At 44.2% G+C, this 22,102-nt stretch overlaps 1 protein-coding gene across 1 annotated transcript in view; it reads right to left on the minus strand.

Annotated features, from left to right (window-relative positions):
• The window catches only part of CCDC6 (coiled-coil domain containing 6), a 342,291-nt gene that overhangs the window by 102,889 nt on the left and 217,300 nt on the right, over nt 1-22,102 (minus strand). Inside the window, exon 7 of the mRNA XM_078642647.1 lies at nt 16,939-17,039. Coding sequence (XP_078498773.1) covers nt 16,939-17,039 — 101 coding nt within the window. The remainder of the gene's footprint in view (nt 1-16,938; nt 17,040-22,102) is intronic.

Genomic DNA, 22,102 nt, shown 5'->3' on the forward strand with positions numbered 1-22,102 from the left:
CATTTTGTTCACTACTGTACCTCAAACATAAGTCCGCTGACCCCTACAGTGTAGGACATCATTTGCTACCTCCTACACTTCCAAAGTTCAGGGTTGGTTTACACATCAATCTGGCTACACCTAGCCGCCTTGCTACAAATAAGCAGAACAGGAAACTTTCTTTCCTCTTCAAAAATCCAGTTATAATGTTCATGGAAGGCCTTAAACCTGTAATTCCACCAAGGGTGCTCCCTACCCCAGTCTAGAACCTCAAATAGCCCTCAGTAGAATGACGAGGCCCCCTTACAAGTCACTGTTTACATGTCCTCTAAGGTTCCTTTCTTGGGAGGTCGCCTTCCTCCTAGTAATCCAGTCCTCAGGCACATCAGGGAATTGCCAGCCCTCACTTCAAGAACCTTTTTTTCAAGTCCACAAAAACAAGGTGGTTCTTAAAACCAATCCTTGGGGGAAGGATGTAGCCTTGCGGCTAGAGCGGTTGACCTGGAAGCTGGGGAGCAGGGTTCGAGTCTCTGCAGCGACGCTCAACATCCTGTGATTCTGGGCAAATCACTTAATCTCCCCGTGCCTAACAAACATGAATGTGTTAATTTGTAACAAAACTGGTGCTCATGTAAAGCACTCCGATACACAATTTCTTGAGTCTAGTTCGCGCTATATAAAACAAAAAAATAAATAAATTTAAAAAATCCTAGGTTATTGCCCAAGGTGGTCTCCCCTTTACACCTTAAATCGATCGAGCTCCCAGTCTTTTCTCCTAGGACTGGTCTAGGTAGCCGAGAGAGCACTCCAAATTCTATACATGAAGCATGCTCCTATGTACTACATAGACAGGACCAAATCCTTTTGGAAAGAATAGATGTTTGTTGGTTTCTCTCAACCTGATAAAAGCCTCATCATTTCAAAGGCAGGGATGGCACGGTGTATTGTCAAATGCATTCAGGCCTGCTAAGATAAGACGAAAGGAGCCTTACCTTCCTGCCTCAGGCCACACTGCACCCGCAAACAGTGTGCTACTATGGCTTGCCTGGGGAATATACTCATAGCAAACCTCTGTAGAGCTGCCACTTGGTCCACTTCCCACACATTTACAATTTACTGTGCTGCTGTCCTGGTTAGAGAGCAGGCCAGAGTTGGTAAAGTTGCCTTCAGGACTTTGTTTCAGGCCTTTGCACCATCCACTGGCGAATCACCACTTAGGGGTGTACTTTTTTTTTTTTACAGTCTAGGCAGATTATGTTATCTACAGCCACAAATGCAATTAACAAAATGTGATACTAATCCTGTAGGCATATGTTTGCTGCATAATATACTTAGGCTGTGGGGTGTTAGGTTTAAACCTATAATAACTGATAAACCCCACTGAAAGAAAAATAGCCCTCACCGGTGAAAACATATAAACACTGAAAAAACACCTAGACAACCACAAACTAAATGCCATTCAAAGAAAGGAAAAAGAGTGAAAGTCATTTTTTTCTTCCTGAAGGGGTCAATACAATGTAACTTTGTTATACAAGTAGCAGTAAGAAAGACTGGTTAACATTATTCTGCTTGAGTTTTGTTCTTTAGGGATGTCACTAAAATGTTGTTTCTTCTTCCTTTTACTTTTCAGTTTTGTGGCCTTTGGTCTAAAGATGCAGGGTTTAGTTTCATGTTTTAGGTCTAGTTTAATTATTTGATAAACTAGAGAATCAGGAAATATCAAACTCATATTTGATATTTTGGCTGCATTTGATACTTTCACCGATAGGTAAAATGGCTGGTTTCATAAAAATCTTTCCTAATATGTGTCATCACATTTACCCACAGAGAATGGGTAAAATCCCTTAATACAGACCATAGTTTCTAGTGGGTCAGTATTGATAGTAGGTGAATTGCCAACACCTCAGGCTTTAAACCTTCAATGCAAGGTATAGTGACAAGAATATATATCACCAAGCATCTGGGATAGTGGTGAAAACATGACACCAGACTTTTTGAAAACATGGAACGCAGTGTCACTTGTAATGCTCTACAAAAAAGGTTCTTTCCAAGTTCAACAAAGATTGGAGTGATATTGTTTGTATTTGCAGTGATTCAGCTACGTATATAAAAAAAGTTGTGTGATGACCTGTCAAAATTGATACCCGAGCTGAAGTGATTCCCTGTAGTAGACCCTGGCCACTTGTTAGATGGTGTGCTGAAAGCATCTTTACAATCTTAAGAGTTAATGAGGGGTGCTATTGACTTTAGTCCATTCTGGTGCACTGGTTTCTAATGCAGAGGAACTAAAACGCAAAATATTTATCATTTTGTGCATTATGTGGCATCAAAGAAAGAGTCATCCCAACTGTGTCCCTTAGCTGATGGTTCTCAGCCCAATGGGCTAAGAATGCTGAGAGGGCCTTTTCGCAGAAGTTTACATGGGAAGGAAAGAGTGAGCGCACATGACCCAAAGACTCACTGAATAAGTATTGTATGGTGTACTACAATAAGATTAATTTGAAAAAAAATCTATTTGGACCTCATATACACTACAAGTACACTGTCTATATACCATGTTCTTTCAGTGAAGAAAGCAGGCAATAATAAAAACGAAACGTTCCATAAACACCGGAAAAACACTTTTTCTGTTTTTAGAGGCGTGAAAATGTGTAACCACTGATAACTGTTTTTTAAGATATTGAAAACACTGAAAAAACCCCACCAGAATTTACCAAAAATAGAAACTGAAAACCGGAAAGCCTAAGTATACTGTAGATTCACATGCCCCTACCCTACTCCGCAGAAACCAGGACTTGAGCAGATATATTTCACTTTGGCTTAGGCTAAATACAATGGTCTGCGTACTATCAGCTTTAAGCACTCTTTCTGCTTCCATAATGCGTCTGAATCCCAGGTGGCGACAAATAGGTTTCAGCCACTTTTTCCTACTATGTTGATATGCTGGACAGAAAAATATGACATGAGTCTCATTCTCCCTTACGCTCATGTCGCACAGCTCGCATTTTTCAAGCAAATCATCTCCTATACAACCCTTGTTGCATGCCCATTTTGATGTGTTAGCTTTAATGTGGAGGATGCCATATCGGAACTTTAAGTACAATGTTTTTGCCAAAGTTGGCAAAATTTAATCCATAAGACTTTCGAAGCTACTTTCACTCTTTACTTCGAGAAATTTAAGGGTCAATACTCCAGTTTTTGAGTTATGTATTGTAGAACTTAGGACCGAATCCCAGAACCTTTCCCGCAGTAGCTTTTTGCTAGTGAGGGTCAAGGATCCTAGGTCTGTCCAAAAATGGTATAACCCCAATTTAGAAAACCAGTACTCGATATGGACCAACCACGGCAATCTAGTTGTGTTTCTAATTACCATGATTTCTTTTAATGCTACCCGGGGGAGTCCAGCGAGGTATGGCATGGGTAGGTCCCTCAACGTTTTCCTACCCAGAATTTCCTGCAAACCTCAAATTTAGGTAAAAAAACAAACACATTTTCCACATATTTATGTGTGGAATCACCTTGCCGGCACACATTTCCAACCCCACAGCGTTCCCCTTAGTTCCCCGAGTAAAATGATACCTCACTTTTGTGGGTGTCCAAAGCAGAACTGGCCTTTGGGACACCCACACAAGTGAGGTATCATTTTACTCGGGAGAACAAGGGGAACGCTGGGTGGTAGGACATTTGTGCCGGCACGGAGATCCCATGCAAAAATGTATGGAAAAGTGTTTTCTTAACCTAAATTTGAGGTTTGCAGGGAATTCTGGGTAGGAAAACGTTGAGTGACCTACCATGCCATACCTCGCTGGACTCCCCCGGGTGTCTAGTTTTCAGAAAGGTTTGGTAGTTTCCCAAGATGGCTACCGAGCCCGGGCCAAAAACTCATGGGAACCCCCTTGCAAAACCAGGTTGGTTTGTGATAGGTAATTTTGATGTCGCCTCATTAGGTTTTGGGCCCTTGCCTGTTGGGGGTCCTTGAGCCACCCACGCAAGTGAGGTACCATTTTTATCGGAAGACCTGGGGGAACACTGGGTGGGAGGTAATTTGTGGACCTACGCAGATTCCAGAACTCTCCACCACAGAAATGTGAGGAAAATGCGTTTTTTTGTCACTTTTTTAGGTTTGCAAGGGATTCTGGGTAACAGAACCTGGTGGGAGGCAGTCGAGTCACCCCATCCTGAATTCCCCTGGGTGTCTAGTTTTCAAAAATGTATACGTTTGCTAGGTTTCCATAGGTGCCGGCAGAGCTAGTGTTCAAAAACTACAGGTAGGCACTTTGCCAAAAAAGGGCCATTTTTCACTGCGAAATTGAGGTGCGACCACGTTGCGTTTTGCGCCGTTTCCTGTCGCAGGCACTAGGCTGACCCACGCAAGTGGGGTACCATTTTTCTCAGAAGACTCTGGGGAACGCGGGGTGGGTGGAAATTTGTTGATCCACGCAGATTCCAGAACTTTCCACCACAGAAATGAGGAAAGGAATATGCTACTTGCCAGTATGCATCTGTTCTTGGCATGTAGAGCTGCAGAGTTGTACACTTAGCAATAGATAGCCACCTGGTGTTGGGCTCGGATGATTGCAGGTTGTTTTCTTCTTGGAAGAAGTCTTTGTAGTCACGAGATAGGTGACTCCTCCTCTGGACAATACTACGCATGGTCATCGACTCCATCCTCAGATTATTTTTCGCCATGATGGGGAATGATGGAGTTAGTAGAAGTAAAGATAAAGGATGTCCATGCGTGTGCATCTAAGTAAGATGAGTACTGGAACGGATACAAGTCCCGGGGAGGCGGGAGGGCGTGTACAACTCTGCAGCTCTACATGCCAAGAACAGATGCATACTGGTAAGTAGCATATTCCGTTCGAGGCATATGAGCTGCAGATTGTACACTTAGCAACGTTTGTGCAGCAGTGTCTCTCCTAGCGGTGGACGCTTGCATCCGTTGCAGCATACTGAAAAAGTGTTTTAAGGACAGCTTGGCCTACTGCAGCTTGCTGCTTGGCTTGCACGTCAACACAATAGTGTTTAGTGAAGGTGTGTATGGTAGACCATGTTGCTGCCTTGCATATGTCCTCTAGTGGTATGTTTCTTAAGAAAGCCATAGAGGCTCCTAGTTTGCGAGTGGAGTGCGCTCTAGGAGGAACTGTTAGTGTACGTTTAGCTTTTTGATAGCATATTTGAATACACTTTACAATCCATCTGGCAATTCCTCCTTTAGATATGGGATTGCTTTTGTGTGGGGAAGAGAAAGCTACAAATAGTTGTTTTTGTCTCTCTGAAGGATTTAGTCCGGTCTGTGTAGTATAAAAGAGCTCTTCTAACATGTAAGGTGTGTAAAGCCCTTTCCGCAACAGAGTCTGGTTTTTGAAAAAACACTGGTAACTCTACTGATTGGTTAAGGTGAAAAGGAGTAATCACTTTTGGCAGGAATTGTGGACTGGGTCTAAGAACCACTTTGTTAGGGTGTATCTGAAAAAATGGTTCTTCTATTGTGAATGCTTGTATTTCACTAACTCTTCTGAGAGAGGTGATGGCAACAAGGAAGGCAGTCTTCCATGTTAGGAATTGCAGTTCACACTTGTGTAAAGGCTCAAAAGGGGGACCCATAAGTCTTGTAAGGACCACGTTTAGGTTCCATACTGGTGCAGGTGGTAACTTAGGTGGGATTATTCGTTTTAATCCTTCCCTAAATGCTTTTAGCGCAGGTACTGTAAAGGATAGATGCTGCCTATTTTGTAAATAGGCTGCAATTGCTGCTAGATGCAGACGTGTGGAAGAATAAGCCAAGTTGGACCTTTGTAGGGTTAGAAGGTAGCAAATAATATTTTGGATGGAAACATCCAATGGATCAATGTGATTGTTACAGTATATTGCAAATCTTTTCCACTTAGCACCATAACATGCTCTAGTGGTGGGTCTTCTAGCTTCTTTAATTATATTCATACAGTCTGGTGGTAAGTTTAATTAGCCAAACTCTAAGACCTCAGGAGCCAGATCACCAAAATCAGTTGGCTTGGTTCTGGGTGCCTGATTTCTCCATGGTTCTGTGTTAACAGGGATGGCGTGAGCCGTAATTTCTGATGTGGAACCAGTGAGAGATCTAGTAGTGTGGTGAACCACGGATGACGTGCCCATGTGGGGGCCACTAGTATTAGTTTGAGAGACTGTTGTCTGAGCTTGCGTACTATTATTGGAATGAGTGAGATAGGCGGAAAAGCGTACAAAAGCGTACGCAAATCTGCCTGACCAGTTCATCCATATTGCATTCCCCTCCGACCGTGGGTGTGGAAACCTGGCGGCGAAGGTTGGGTATTTTGTGTTTTCGTGGGTGGCAAACAGATCTATTTGTGGCTGCCCCCAGCTTTGGAAAAATGGTTGGAGAACCTGTGGGTACAACTCCCATTCGTGAATCTGTTGTGACTGACGACTCAACAGATCTGCTATCTGATTGTGAATTCCTGGAAGGTGTTCTACAGTCAGGTGTATGTGTTGAGGGATGCCCATCTCCAAATGTTCTGTGCAAGCTGGGACAGTTGCAGAGAGTGTGTCCCCCCCCTGTTTTTGTATATAAAACATAGCTGTCATATTGTCCGTCCGGATTAGAACAGCTTTGTTTTGTACTTGAAAAGTCTTGAGTGCTAGGAAAATCGCTAGCAGCTCTAAATGATTGATGTGGAACAATTTTTGTTGACTGTTCCATTGGCCTTGAGTGGTATAGTGCAGGAGATGGGCTCCCCATCCTGTGAGGGATGCATCTGTTGTGAGCACTAATTGTGGAACAGGGTCTAGGAACGGCCGTCCCTTTGTCAAGTTTTTGGTGTTTCACCATTGCAGAGAGCGATAAATACGGCCGTCCACCAACACCGGGTCTGTGAGCTGACCTTGAGCCTGATTCCACTGTTGTGCTAGACATTCTTGCAGTGGGCGCATTTGCAATCTTGTGTGAGGAACTATGAAGATGCATGACGACATCATGCCTATTAGTTTCATGAACACTCTGGCTTGAAGAGTGTCCTGGCATTGAAAAAGGGAGACTAAGCTCTGAATGCTTTGAATCCTGGCTTGACTGGGATACGCTAGAGCTGATGATGTGTCTATGGTAGCTCCTAGATATTGGTGAACGTGCGAAGGCTCTAGGTGCGACTTGGTGCAGTTTATTGTAAACCCTAAGTCGTGTAATGTTTGTATTGTTTGTTTTGTGTGTTGTACACACTGGTTGTACGATCTTGCTTTTATGAGCCAGTCGTCGAGGTAAGGGAAGACATGTATTTGTTGTCTTCTGAGATGTGCTGCTACTACTGCTAAGCACTTTGTAAACACTCATGGTGCTGTTGTGACCCCTAATGGAAGGACTTTGAACTGATAGTGTTGTCCTTGTATGACAAATCTTAGATACTTCCTGTGCGCAGGATGTATAGGAACATGAAAATAGGCGTCCTTTAGGTCTAGTGTTGTAAGAAAGTCTCCCTGTTCTAGTAATGGGAGTACTTTTGTAAAGTGATCATGTGAAAATGATCCGACTGTATGTAGTGATTTAGGGGCCTGAGGTCGAGAATCGGTCTTAATGTCCCGTCCTTTTTGGGTATTAGGAAATACAGGGAGTAGACTCCTGTTCCTTGTTCCTGTAAGGGGACCACTTGAATAGCATCTTTTTGTAGAAGTGCTAGTACTTCCTGTTGAAGCAGGGTTATGTGTTCTGTGGACATTGGACGCTGCCTGGGTGGTATGTTTGGGGGGGTTGCTGTGAGTTCTAGGCAGTAACCATGTTGGATAATTTGTCTTACCCACCTGCCTGTTGTGATGGAATTCCAGACAGGTAGGAACTGTGATAGTCTGCCCCTCACAGGAGTGGAATGCTGTAGGGAGGCAGAGGGAAGTCACTGTTTGGGAGTGGTTGTTATTACCTCTACCTCTTCCCTTATTGCTGCCGCCTCTGTAACTTCCTCTAAAATAGCCTTTATTAGAGGGAGTTTGTGTATGTGTTTTAAAAGATGTGTTATCTGCGCTGTCTGCTTGGAGCCTCCTCTATAAGAGGAGCGACGAAAATAACTTCTAGTCTGGGTGGATTGTAATGCACTCATAGACTTAGCAGTGTCTGTGTCCTTTTTCATCTTCTCTAGAGTGTTATCTACTTCTGGCCCGAACAACTGGTTCTGATTGAAGGGCTGGTTCAGGATGGTAGTTTGTACTTCTGGTTTGAAACCTGAAATGCGTAACCATGTATGACATCTGAGGATAACACTAGTGTTAACTGCTCTGGATGCTGTGTCAGCTACATCTAGTGCGCATTTAATTGAGGCATTAGATATTAATTTGCCTTCTTGTAAAAGCTCTGCTGCCAGATCTTTGTATTGATCTGGTAGGTGTTCCATTAATTTTTCTAGTTGGTCGTAGTGAGCCCTGTTGTAGCGTGAGAGTAAGGCTTGTGTGTTTGCTATGCGCCATATGTTTGTTGCTTGTGCAGCAATCCGTTTCCCTGACGCATCAATAATCTTTGATTCTTTGTCAGGCGAGGGTGTGTCACCAGAAGTCTGGGAATTGGCTCTTTTACGTGCATTTGACACTACCAAAGAGTCTAATGGCAGATGTCCCTTAATGTAGACTGGAGCAGATGGTGCTGGTCTATACTTTCTCTATTCTGGGATTTAGTACCCTACACCTTACTGGATCTTTAAAAATCTCTGGAGCATGTTTAATGCTCTGCTTAATAGAGGATTGAACCCAATACTATCCTCTGGAGGGGAAGGTTTTGTTGGGTAGTACTGAGGATCAGGGATGTCCGGTGCATTATTTGGTGGGAAATTATATGCATCATCCTCTTTGGGATATTCTGGGTTGACATCTTCATCCTCATCTAAAGGGTATGTATCTGGCTCTGGTACATCATCCACCCCACCTAAGTCATACTCTTCGTCAGTGTGGTGTGATGATGCAGGAGATTGAGCAGGAGAAGTTATAGGCTCAATATATGGAGTGATAGTAGAGGAAGAAGGTGAAGGAGAGGGAGAGGGAGGGTGCATTGGAGAAGTTGCACAATCCTTTTTGGCAGGAACCACAGTTGGAAGTGGTGTGTCTGCTGGTCTTTTCTTATGAGGAATTGCTTCCACATGTCCAGTTTTTGGATTAATATAGACTTTTTTCTGTTTAGGATCTGGTCTAAAGAGATCTTCCTCTTCTATAATCTTCCTCGGCGTCGATTTCTTCGGTGCCGATAGTGGTTGTTTAGTGTTTTTTGCCTTAGGAGGAGTGCTTGAGTCCTGTGGCAGTTTCTTCGGCGCCGAAGGTGGTTTAGGCTGGTCTGTATCAGGCCTTGGAGTCTTTGGTACCGCTATTGAAGATTTTGGCGTGGAGACAGGTTTTGTTGGGCCTGCAGTGCCGGAATCTAGCTTACCTTCTGGATGGTTTCGGAGTCGAAGCTTTCGGGTCCGTTACGGTTCTTGGGTTCGGTACCGATGCCGGTTTAGGTTTGGGTGCCGAAGAGTCTTTGGGCGCCGAAGGGCGTGTTAGCTTCGGTGCCGAAGAGTCCTTCGGCGTCAAAGGATGTTTCGGTGCCAATGGAGGAGGTGGAATTGGCACATGTGGTTTTTTCAGTGCCGAGGCACCGGAAGGCGTAGTCTTTTTCCTCGGAGCCGAGCCCGAAGGTGGGGCGTCGGAGGGTAAATTTCGGTCTTGACTGGGCCCCATGGGCGGAGTGCTGACCGATACCTTTGGTTTGGGCAATGTCTGTTGTGCAGGGGCAGAGTTACTCACGGGTTGTCGAGATGGAATCGAATCGTCCGAGTACTCTGCTCCCGATATGATCTGGAGATCAGGCTAGTCTTCCTCGGCTACGAGTGGAGCCTCGTCCTCGGAGAGATCTTCGAGTGGGTTCTCGTCCTCTGAGACGTCTTCGACGATCTCCTCCTCAAAGATGGCCTCCGGTGCTGATCTCCTCGTCTAGTGTCGACGGGCACTCCGATCCCGAATAGTCTTCTTCGATCGGAAGGAGGCACAGGCTGTGCAGGTCGACTCGTCGTGTTCCGGCGATAGACAGAGGTTGCAAACCTCGTGATGTCGCTATGAGGGAATTTTGCTCGACATACCGGGCATCTCTTGAATGGAGTTCTGTCCATGAGTCGTAGGCCGTACGGCGCCAATAGGCCCAACGGCCCGCGTCGACGCACCAGGATGTAGCTAGTAATGTCGAAAAGTTTATTCGATGTCGAAAGTTGTTTGTCTAAAGTTTCACGCTTCGAAAATTCCGAAAAGAGTCTTTTCTAGCCGGAGCGGAAAACTTTCATCCGAACCCAGTGGTGGAAAAAAACAATCTGAGGATGGAGTCGATGACCATGCGCAGTATTGTCCAAGGGAGGAGTCACCTATCTCGTGACTACAAAGACTTCTTCCAAGAAGAAGACAACCTGCAATCATCCGAGCCCAACACCAGGTGGCAATCTATTGCTAAGTGTAAAATCTGCAGCTCATATGCCTCGAACATGCGTTTTCTTTGTCAATTTTTTCGGTTAGCACGGGACTCAGGTAACAGAACCTGGTGGGAAGCAGTCAAGTCACACCATTCTGGATTCCCCAGGGTGTCTAGTTTTCAGAAATGTATAGGTTTGCTAGGTTTCCCTAGGTGCCGGCCAAGCTAGGGTTCAAAAACTACAGCTAGGCACTGAAAAAATTGAGGTGTGACCACGTTGTGTTTTGCGCCGTTTCCTGTCACAGGCACAAGGCCGACCCACACAAGTGAGGTACCATTTTTATCGGGAGACTTATGGTAATTCAGATTTGTAAAGCAACTGTTATTACCTGTTGAGTTTTGATGCATTTCTGCCTTCCAAATGAAAGACATTGTGTAAAAAAGAAGTCATTTTGAAAAATGACCAATAATTCTCATGCTATCTTTGGGCGGCCCTCTCGAAGTTCGGGTTTGGGCCGGGATTCATTGCCTGGGTGAAACTTCTTTACAAGATGCCCCTGGCTCAGGTGGTAGTTAATGGGAAAGTGTCTTGCATTTTTACGCTTGGGCGGTTGTACCCGGCAGGGCTGTCCGCTGTCTCCATTGCTTTTCGCTCTCGCTTTGGAACCTTTGGCGGAGTGGCTCCGTTGGGAGCCTTCTATGCGGGGTATCCGATGGACTCCCGATTTTGAGGATCGAGTCTCGCTATATGCGGATGACATCTTTCTCTACCTCACCTCACCTCACCATGGAAGTCCCTGAATGTACTTTTTGATGTTCTGACCTCCTTCGGAAAGAACTCTTGTCTCATTATTAATTGGGATAAATCCTGCGTCTACGTTTTGGCGGGAGATCTCCCTCCACTGCCTCGTAGATTTCCGATTCAAGTAACTGAGACCGGTTTTAAGTACCTGGGGATTTACGTTTCTTTGGACCCCTCTAGGCGATACAAGCGTAATCTGCTACCCCCCCTTCAGCGGCTCAAACTGGATGTTGCTCGCTGGCGTAGGTTGTTGTTATCGCCCCTCGGTAGAGCGGCGCTTTTTAAAATGATGTCTCTGCCTCGATTTTTATACGCACTTCAGAACTCCTTTGACCGATTGCCTCGGGCTATTTTCGTGAAGTGGAGAGCCTGCAGTGACAACTGGTCTGGGATGGGCGTGCCCGTATCGCTCTTCCTAAACTCACGCTTCCGTGGTATGATGGCGGTATTGCCCTCCCGGACATCAGGCGTTATTACTGGGCGTCTCAGTTGAGTGCGATTAACCATGCGACCTACGCACCGGGCCTTACCCCGGCTTTCTCCATGGATACATTTATTTTGCCAGGGGGGACCTTTAACAGAGTGTTGTACTCCGGAGGACTCCATGGAACACTGACTGGTCCCACTAAAATTGCTGTGAGGGTGTGGCGGGATGCGAATTCGGCACTGGGTTGGTTTGGCAGATTTACTCGGGCTACCCCTTTGCATGATTCTGAATGTCTGGGACATCTGTGGAGAATGAAAGGCTTTGATAAATGGAATATGATTGGTATAAGCAAGGTGGGCGATCTGTGGTCGAAAGGTACAGTCAAGTCCTTCGACGTGTTGAAAGTGGAGTACGAGCTTGGGGACACTGAATTCTTTAGGTATGCCCAGGTCCGTCACGCTCTATTGTCTGTTTGCTGCGGGTGACGATATTCCTGAATCCTCCCCATTGGAGGACCGTATTCTGGATGGTCATGTGCCCGACAGCATGATTTCCTTGATTTACAAGAAACTTATCAATAATAGAGCTGACTTGCTAGTGCGCCTCAGGGCCTCGTGGAGCGCTGACTGACTAGAACTGGATGATGAGGACTGGCAATCTGCTTTGTCCTCCCCCAAGGACGTTGCTATTCCTGCTCGCCTGAGGTTCGTCCAGCTTAAGATACTCCATCGAGTGTATGTTACCGGGCCGTGTCTGGTTCGAATGGGCTATTCCTTGGATGGGTTATGCAAGCGTGGCTGTGGAATGTCTGGCACCTTCCTTCACATATTGTGGGAATGTCCGAGGTGGCTGAGTTTTGGTCCCGAATACATGTTGTGATGGAGAATGTTACGGGTGTGTCGCTGCTGCCCGAAGCCAGGCGTTGTCTGTTGAATGTTTGGGAGCCCAATGACTACAGCACCGCACAGATCACATGGGAGACACCCTTGGAAATATGGTCGCGAAAAGTGACGTTGCTCAGCTTTGGGGATCTCACAGACCGCCCACTATATCCAAGTGGAAGGGGAACATGGACTGGTGCATGTTACGTGAGAAGACTGTGTACCTTTCCCAGGGCCGGCCCAGGAAATGGGGGAGGATCTGGTCCCAATGAAACGCTTATCGTGGGAATATATGTACTCCCCCACAGGATGTAATTTCAAAAAAATGTAAAAAAATTATTTAAAAATGTCTCATGCTAGTATGAGTATTCCCAATTTTGAAAATGTGAAAATATGTAGTGTTTCTAAACTCTATAATTTGTACCCATTTCAGAAATACATAGGTGTCTTTCATACCGATTTTTCCATGTATACATCTTCGAAGAATAATTGCTCTAAACCCGGTTCATAATAAAATTCCATTACAAGTTGCTGCGCAATTTTTGGCTCTGGGTTCGTCGGGTTCTTGGTGAACCTACAAGTCCTATATATCCCCACAACCAAGAAGGTCCAGCAAATGTAACAGTATATAGCTTGCAAAGAGCTGTCATAATTATAAGAAGTTACAAGTGAAAACGTTGACACAAAAGGCTGTTCTTTTAACTAATTTTCATTTTTTTCAATATTTAACTTAGTTTCTATAAAGAAACCTTCATGGATTTAGACAAATGACCCCTTTCTGAATTTTGTCTACTTTAATAAAATGTATAGCTCTCCAGGATCCATTATCGCTTTCATACTCATTTTTACCAATAACTGGAAGGAGGTTGGAAGCACTAAAAATAGCAAAAATAGGCTACGTCCCAGAAAAATGCCAAACCTGTGTGAAAAATGTTGGTTCTCTGACAAAAGACTGTCATTCCCTAAAATTTGGGAAAATGGTGATTTCAGCCCCACAAACTCTTTTTTGATAACATTTGCAGGGAAAACCCCAGAGGCTTCCTTTGCAGCCTGTTTTTCCCATTTTTCTAAGAAAAGAAAAAAAATTCACTGTATTTTGCTTAATTTCTGGGACCCCTCCAAGGGAATCCACAAACCCTTGGTACCTTTAGAATCCCCATGATGTTCGAAGAAAAGGACGCAAAAATTACGTGGATACCTCATGTGGTCAAAAAGTTACAGGGGCCTAAGCACGCACTACCCCAAATAGACAAAAAAAGGCTTAGCATAGGAGGGGAAAAGGCCTAGCAGCTAAGGGGTTACATTTCATCTAAGTGTGAAGTTTTGAAACTTTAAAATATTAATCTAAAATAAGCCGAATAACGAATTCCGAAGTACTCATCTGTGATCAGGAGAGAAGCCAGTACCGTACCTTTTAGCCCAGTACTGAACCGCAAAAGTAATCATAACCGTGTTTTACTAGTAACCTAAATTTCTTCTATAGGAAACCATTGACTGCTTTTCTGTGAAATTTCTTCGGTCTATTTTTGCAAACTACAAATAATCCTTAAAAATTGTACCAACTACTAAAACGTAATTACTTACCTGTCTTAGGTAGAGACCCCAGTACTGAACCTAGGAGTCCAGTCCTGGATTACAAAAGTAATGAGAACCTACTTTACCTGTGACTTGCATGTCCTTCCATAGGATAACATTGTTAGTTTTTCACTATAAAGTTTCTAAGTGTCAACTTTTAAAATACCTTTATATCCTTTAAAAATCACTGCAAAAACCAAAACGTTTTCACCAATCTGTTTTCAGCTTAGACCCCAGGACTGAATCTAGGATCCAGCCCTGAAGTTACAAAAGTAATCTATAAAGTATTCAGCTGCATTTATGTAGAAAACTCCATTGAGTTCAATGTTAAATTGTGTTTAGAATTGTGTTGCCTATTGCAACCACTGTACCCATTGTGCTTACAAAATGTATTGCCTTTCTGCAAAATATCTACCTGAGATCACTCATATTGAGAAAAGTATATTTTGATACCTGTTGGTTCTAAAAAATAAAAACATATCTTGATATAAAAACAATTGTCCTGGAGTTCAGTTCCCGAGTGTGTGAAACCTTTTGCTGAGTGAGTGTGTACAACAAATGTTTTACACTGTCCTCTGGTACTGCCTTACTGCTCGACCAAGCTACCATTTCAGAGAGTAAGGTCAGACCTGACTTTAACCTCTGTTATACCTCTGGGGATTGTGGACTATACACACTGTACTTTACTTTGGTCCAGTATATATATATAGAGCCACTTTCTCACAGTAACTAATCGAAACTTTGATGTCTGGAGGTCCAGGCGAGTGTGGTAGCGTCTTGAAATTTCGGTGAAGTCTGGACTACACTTCCCATAACGCACTACACCATTTACTATTGGGGGATTCTTCGGAGGGCCCAATGGCCAGTGCTTCTTTGGTTCCAGAGCGTTGCTTTACCTGCAGTTTGCAGGGGACTATTCCCACCAATCCAGGGGAGTTTGAGGCAGCTTTTAGCTTTCAAAAAGGTCGTTCAATTCAGGAGTGTTGAGTTTTAGCAAGGGAGAAAAGTCGTTCACTCAGATCCAAGTCTGTTGCCTCAGGGACACAATACCCCTCTTTTACTTTGTGCTGGTGGGCAAAGTCCGATGGGTGACACGGGTCTCCTCTTGGTCCTTCTTTGGAGTAAGTTGATCAGATCTGATTTTCTGATGTCGGGGGTCCTTAAATCCTAAATTTAGGAGAGTTAGGTTTGTGGGAGCTAGTAGCTAATGGGCAGTTAGTCCCTGCAGTTAGTCCCTGCAACTAGTCCGTCTGAGGTGTAGGTCACCTTTTCTACCCCGTAGCCCACTATTTCTGTCCTCCTAAAGATAGCAGAAATCTACTTTAATTGTACATATCAGGCTGCTCACCCTGGAGATGTGGACAGCCTTCCTTTAAGTGTACACCTCCTGCATACCTCAGAAGGACCACCCAGATGGAAATCCGAGGTGGTGCAGCCTTTGAAGCTCACCACTCTGATGTGACACTTCACTAGCCCACTTGGGAAGGAGGAGGTGTGACCTCCTCCCTACATAAGCCTTTGTTTTGACTCCTTGAAATGCTCACTGTGTGGCAGGAGGTCAGAAACCTGTCTTGGCAGTAGGTGATGACGGATACAAGTAGGTAGCCACCTGGGTGCATGCCAATCTTCTGTTGACACAGATTTGTGTCAAGGGAGAGATGGCATGTTTGACAACAACGTTGACATATTTAGGTCGAACCATAATGGAGCTAGAAACGCGGCTGTGCCTGGGTGCAAGTCCCATATCATCCTATAGACCACCTTCATGTATAGTTTACTGTAATGATAAAGCCACTATAGCCACAAGCTTGCACTTGCCGCCTACACTCTTAATATACTGTACCCTGCCTCCTGGGCACAAGAGACCTTCCCTAGGGGGACTGAATATTAAAAGCAGTGCTCTGACCCCATCACACATGGTGAGGACAAAGCCGAAATGGAGCATTGATCACTTTTCCTTCAGTCTGCAATGGCAGGCCTGCAGTCATCTGTTTACCTGGGTCACTCGGGGGCACAACCAGTGCAGCAACCCCCCCCCCCCCCCCGAACCCTCCCTCCCCCCCGACCCAGAGTACCACGCTACCAATTACAAGGTACTTTCATGGAGGTTGGGGGGCTTAATGGTCTCGGTCAATTGCAGATGTCAATTACACTTGCCACTTTTTAGGGAGAGAGCACTGGCTCTGGAGCTTTGTTAGCGGGCTTCAGTGCACTGTCAGTCTAAAACCAGCATCTTGTAGCCCAAATGGGAGCAAAACGTGGGGAAGGGGCCCTGCAAAAAGCCCTGTTTTCTTACAAAAACCTACTGCAGGATCAGGGAACCTGTGTGGGGCATGTACGCCAGGCTGTCGCTAAGGGACCCTGAGCAAATGGCAGTACACAGTGAACAAGCTGCACCAGTTGAACGTTCCCAAAACAGAGGTTATGCAGGTCAGTTGCTGCAAAGGTTCGCAAAACAAGATAACTTTCATGCCTGACAGCTAAGAAACTACGGTGAAAGAAAATTGAAACAGTGAGCATGACTTAAAGAAAATGTTGACTGAGAAATAGAGGACAGTAGGTAGGCAGGAAACAACCCAAACTAAAGCAGGGAGCTCTGGAGAAGTTAAACATAGATCTATCATATCAGCAAAGTTCTCTACTCATACTTTACCCCCAAGAGGTATGCAATGCAGTAAACCCTTCAAGATCAGTTAGTCAGTCATGCTGATTATTACTAATGCAAAGTAGGCCCAGAGGAGTTCACATTGAATTGGAAACAACTTATGTGTTAGTAAAAGTACTGTCAAGAGCAAATATTTCATGCACGCAAAAAATATATACAAACATTTAACGAGCTGAAACAGGGTGTCAAACATTTAAATACATTTACCGGGAGAGATTGGTCTGCTCGAACTTGGTGATGGTGTATAAGGTATTGGACTGGATACAGTGCGAGGTCTCAATCCTTGTGCAGACATCTCATTGAAATATCTGAAGACAAGCATAATCATATATGTAGTGAACAAAATACACATTCACATTTTGACAATATTAAATTACAATTTTCAAACATTTCTGAAAAGTGAGAATTTCCAAATGGTCTTGAGATGAAGACTATACGAGAACTCACAGATTCTGGCTGGAAATGTGCAAATGACATTTTAATTTTCTAGGGCTAAAACAAAAGACTTACTTGGAAGAAGGAAGGCAGTTCAAGACACCGGAAAGCAGCAATCAATTAGCATTGGTTGCTACTGCAGAGCAAGAACATGGAGTTTTATCACTCATCTAATATAGGGGTAAAGTTTGTCCCTAATGCGATACTCTTCTGACAGCTCATTTTTACAAGTGTGGTGTGGCAATGAATTAATTTCAAGATTTTTAACAGTTGGTGACTGAAGGTGTAAGGTTTTCTCAAGTGAGCTTTAGAGACAATCGTACAGGAATCGCCATAAGAGTGGAACGGGACAAAGTTAGGAGAACCAACTGAAAAATAAATGTGTCTTTTCAACAGTGAAAAATAAATTACCAAGCTTCAGTCTCTCACACAAATGTATACGATTTAGCCAGCATGTAAATCCTTCATTGACCTTAAACATAACAAAATTCTCTTTGTGTGACCTCAAAGTGGACAAAATATTACAATGCTGTGGTCAGCAAAAAACAGGGGGAGAGATGACAACATTTGCAGAAAGGTGAGGGGGTTTACAACTTCATGCTATACAAATTGTGAATGCCACATCCCGAGTATTGTGTCTATTCATGAAGGGCTCTTTTAGAATCCTGTATCTCTCTGCGCCCGATTGCTATTACTTTTAGAAGGCACATCTAGGCTAAAGTCAATTTCTGGAGGACTCCTCAGGGTACTGTCAAGCCCTTGAAACCAATCTAGACAAACTGTCCCGTTTCCAATTCCTCCTCTGGAATACTGGTACTACATTTAGAGCCAACTCTGTAATAGGTCTCTGATCTAAAAGCCACATCTGGATGATCAGTCTACATCAATTGACAATTAGGCTGAAAAAACAAAAAGCATGTGCTGAAAGGCTGGGACTCTATTGAGTCAGCTTTCACGTGATGGAGTTTGAAACGGACCCTAGGAAGGGTTGCATTTAAAGATGATGCAAGTGGGACTTTTTGCAGGATTTATGATTAAGCCCAGACTGTGGATCGGGGATTTCACTGTTCAGGAGTGTGCTAGGCTCAGCTTTTGGTCAGTCAATCTTCAAGGTAGGGGAAGCCCTTCTATATTGTGCCCTTTTGTAGAAGAGCCAGCACGTTCTCCTTAAGGAGAAAGAGGTTATTTGCTGTGAGTGTCCCAGGAGAGATGCTGGGAGGGGATGTGTGCAGTTTGAGTCAACTGCTGGGTTGGGCTAAGGGTAGGACTAGGTTGTCAGATGGCCTATCCTACCAATGAATGAGGGCATCACACACAGCGGACGTGTGATATGGGGGTGGGGAGAAGGGGATCGGGGCAAGTACTTGAAGTGGCAGACCACTTGCTGGAGTCACCCGTGTTCCTGACACTCATGTAGGAACCTCTGTAGTAAAGCCATCCTGGCTTGCTGGTGGCAAGCCTCCTGTTGCCGCAGGTAAGAAATGGGATGATCGGGTGAGGTGGTCTTTGGTCTACCCCAGGGCTGCTGCTTCCGAAAGGATCCTTTAAAGGGAATGGTTTGGAGTGACCCATGAGCTTTGCTGTTTCTGTATCGTGAATATTTGAAGCATCTTAACCCGGTGTCCAAACAAGGTGCTTCCTGCCAAAGGGGATGATGAAGAAATGCTTATAAACATCGCGTTTGAACCTGGAGATACACAGTCCAGCATTGCGTCTAAGAATAATGCTGGTATTGAGCCCCTTAGAGGCTAAATCTGGAGTTGGAGGAGTTTGCCCTCAGACACTAACTCCTAATGCTTCCTGTACCTTATGAGCTCTTGCATCTCCTCCCACTGTGACCTGTCACAGCATGACTGAAGTGCCACCCAACTGCTATCAGCCAAATGTATTTCAGTTTCAATTGCCACTCTTTTGACTATTGTGTGTATTTTCTTGCTCTTCTTTTCTGAATAAGATTTATCGCCAGGGGTAGGCAGCGGACTTGTGGGTGGTGTGCACAGCCATTGAGTCAGGTGGAACCTGGCCCTTATTATATGTTGGGTTTCTGAGAGAGGCTTTACATTTCTTTTTGACCTTCAGAGTTACTACCTCATCCTTCCAAAACTCCCTAAAATTTTAAGGAGCAGACTTTAGCATGCTTTTAAGCTCGGTGAGGAACTGAACAGTGTGCTCAGATTTGGAGTGTCTCCCAGAGGAGTTCCTCCTTTTGAGTGACATGCATGTCAGCCTTGTGGTAGGCTGCAGTCCTCTGACTGACCTTGTGATAGTCTGTGGATTCATCAGGCGATGAGGCCCTGACTGACCAATACACAGATCTGCATCACCAAGGGGTTTTGTGTTGTAATCATCTCAGGGATGGTCAGTGGTCCTCTCTAATGATAGTTGGCCATTAGGGGCAAAATGGCAACTGGGGCCCCAGGGTCTGAATGCTGAAGAGGGGACCTCTCTGGTGGAGGGAGTCCGTGAGGTGACATGGGTGTGGTGGTGGCAGGTAGGAGGTGGTGAGGTTTGGGTCAAAGGAAGAGGAATTGTTGCTTTTTCCATGCACTTGCTTTCTTTTTGCTGGCTCGAAGGTGAGAGGCTTAGAAGTAGGTTCCCCTTTGAAGGCCAGTCTCCACTTTCGAGGAAGAGGTTCCAGATGAGGCATTTTGCTGAGGTCTTCCTGGTTACTGGGTGGAAAAACAGGGTTTCGTCTGCGTCCAAGACTGGAGCCATGATGTCCTTGTCTTTGGGCGCTGATCGAGGTCTTGAAGTCAGTTTCACCCACTGCATCAAGGAAGATTGCGGCACAGAAGCTTAGGTGTGGGGTAATTGTGCCAGGTGCCCTTGTTGCAGTCTCCCTTGGCTGGAGGATTGTCAGCCTCTGAAGCCTTTTGACTGGAGCATGAAGGAGACGGGCCCTTGTTTTCCTCTATTTCGGCATTCGTGCACAGGGCTCAATGCCAGACTCGCTCAGGAGCAGTGCTCTGCCTAAGTGTGGATATTCTTGTAGGTTCCGGGTTGGTGATGTGGGTGTCAGGGGCCAAAGGAATACTTCATGTGTGGGACAATCCTCAGCCCTTGTTAGACGTTCCCATCTGTTGGTTTTTAGACTCACTTTACAACACCATTTCTACACTGGGCAGCAATTGCACAGAGAGCAGCCTGGATAGGCGACCTTCTTCGTGTTCTTCAGCCCTTTAGTTCTGGCCATATAAAATATGAGAGCTAGCTTGATGTCAGGTGTATGAGGTGCTCCTTTCGCAACATTGGTAGGATTTCATAAGGACTTAAGAAATATTGTCTCATTCAGATGAGTTTGATGAGACCTTTGGGATAAGGGTTGGGCTTCAGTATGACTCATCTCTGAAACTAATGCATGGTTCCATTATAGAAAAACCTTGAATCTTACTAATTTTTGCACAAGTCAATCAGCAATAAAATCATTTTCCAAGATAGGAGCTCACGTTTTGCTTGATGAATAGGTTCCAGTGGGCACTTCATCACTAGAGAGAGGGGCGCATTTAACTGCCAAGGAATAGGTGTTTTTTCTTCAGAGGACATGTTCTGAAAAGACCTATAGGGAACTCTTATCAGCCTGCTAAAGGAGAGCGCAATTGGTATGCATTATTTAGACTTTAATCTTCAGCTTTAATTTTCTTCAATGTTGCCGCTCTGACATATCCCAGATCATCTTTTTCTTATTCAGGTAAAAACCTTGGCACTATCGGATGAAACATTTTCCAATTTAAATCACTCTGTGGAAACCATACTAATATCCATCTAGGAATAAGCTCCTTATTGCATTATTTTCTTACTCTCTTGTACACCACATACTCTTTTTTTGGCTGTCTACTGTCTTCCTGAAATAATGTCATTTCAATCAAGTTCTTGATTGAGGTATTTTGGTTTTCTCGACTACTGTGCCTTTAACTCTTTTTGGAGACCTAAATATGCCTGATTCTTTTTTCCTTCCATTATTTAGTCGAAGGATTTTAATATTACCTCCCCGTCATAACGATAAGGGAGTTACACTAGACTTAATATGCATATTTCCTAAAACTCTTTCTTAATAGTCATTTATATCAGGCAACCTACCTTCTTCTAGTAAATCACCCTATCTTCCTTCTCTTGCAAACGTTTCCAAATTGAAAAAGCGGATTTGGCTATATAAGTCTTATCTTCTGGTGTACTCCACACATGCTCTTCACCCCAGTTGAACAAAAAATTCAACAAGTAAGCCCCCTCAGCCATGGCTCACTAACATTTTTTGCTAAACTGACAGCTTCAGAAAATAGACCTCCGTTGACATGAACCAAATGCGCTGTACACATTTTCAATACCATGCTGATTAAAAGCAGGCTTTCAGATTTGCTCAGGAAGGATACTTTTTGTGTTATAGGTATTTCTTCAAATCATTGTCACTACTTTACTTCTGGTTCTTTCACACCTCCTGAACCTTCTCTCTCATCTGCTCTGTGTAGAAGGTTTTTCTTCCATTAAATCTTCTGATGCATCTATAATCAACTTGACCCAGTTACATGTTGGATGAATTAGAGAACATGTCATTGTTCTCAAGCAAACCCCTTGTCTAAACTAATGTTCTCTAGCCATTTCTGAGATTGTACAGATCATCTGAAGGGCAACCCTAACAGCTCTCCTTCGATATACCCAGCCACTCGTGCAAATTTAGCCATCATAGTCTGACCCCACGGAATTACTATTTAACCTATCTTTGTCTTCTGGTAACTTTCAATCCGGATATAAACCTAGATTTTTGTCATTCTATTTTTTAAAATAAATCAGTTGATATCACTTTTTGTCTAATCATCTCTCGTCCTAAATTAATTCATGATACATACTGTCAAATTTGGCTATCTTTCAGTTTAAACTTACTAACACCTTTTCAGTGTGGTTTTTGTCCTGGTCATTCCACTTAGGCTGTTCTTAATTCAAT

Source organism: Lissotriton helveticus, chromosome 5_1 (assembly GCF_964261635.1).
Source record: "Lissotriton helveticus chromosome 5_1, aLisHel1.1, whole genome shotgun sequence".
Lineage (NCBI taxonomy): Eukaryota > Metazoa > Chordata > Amphibia > Caudata > Salamandridae > Lissotriton > Lissotriton helveticus.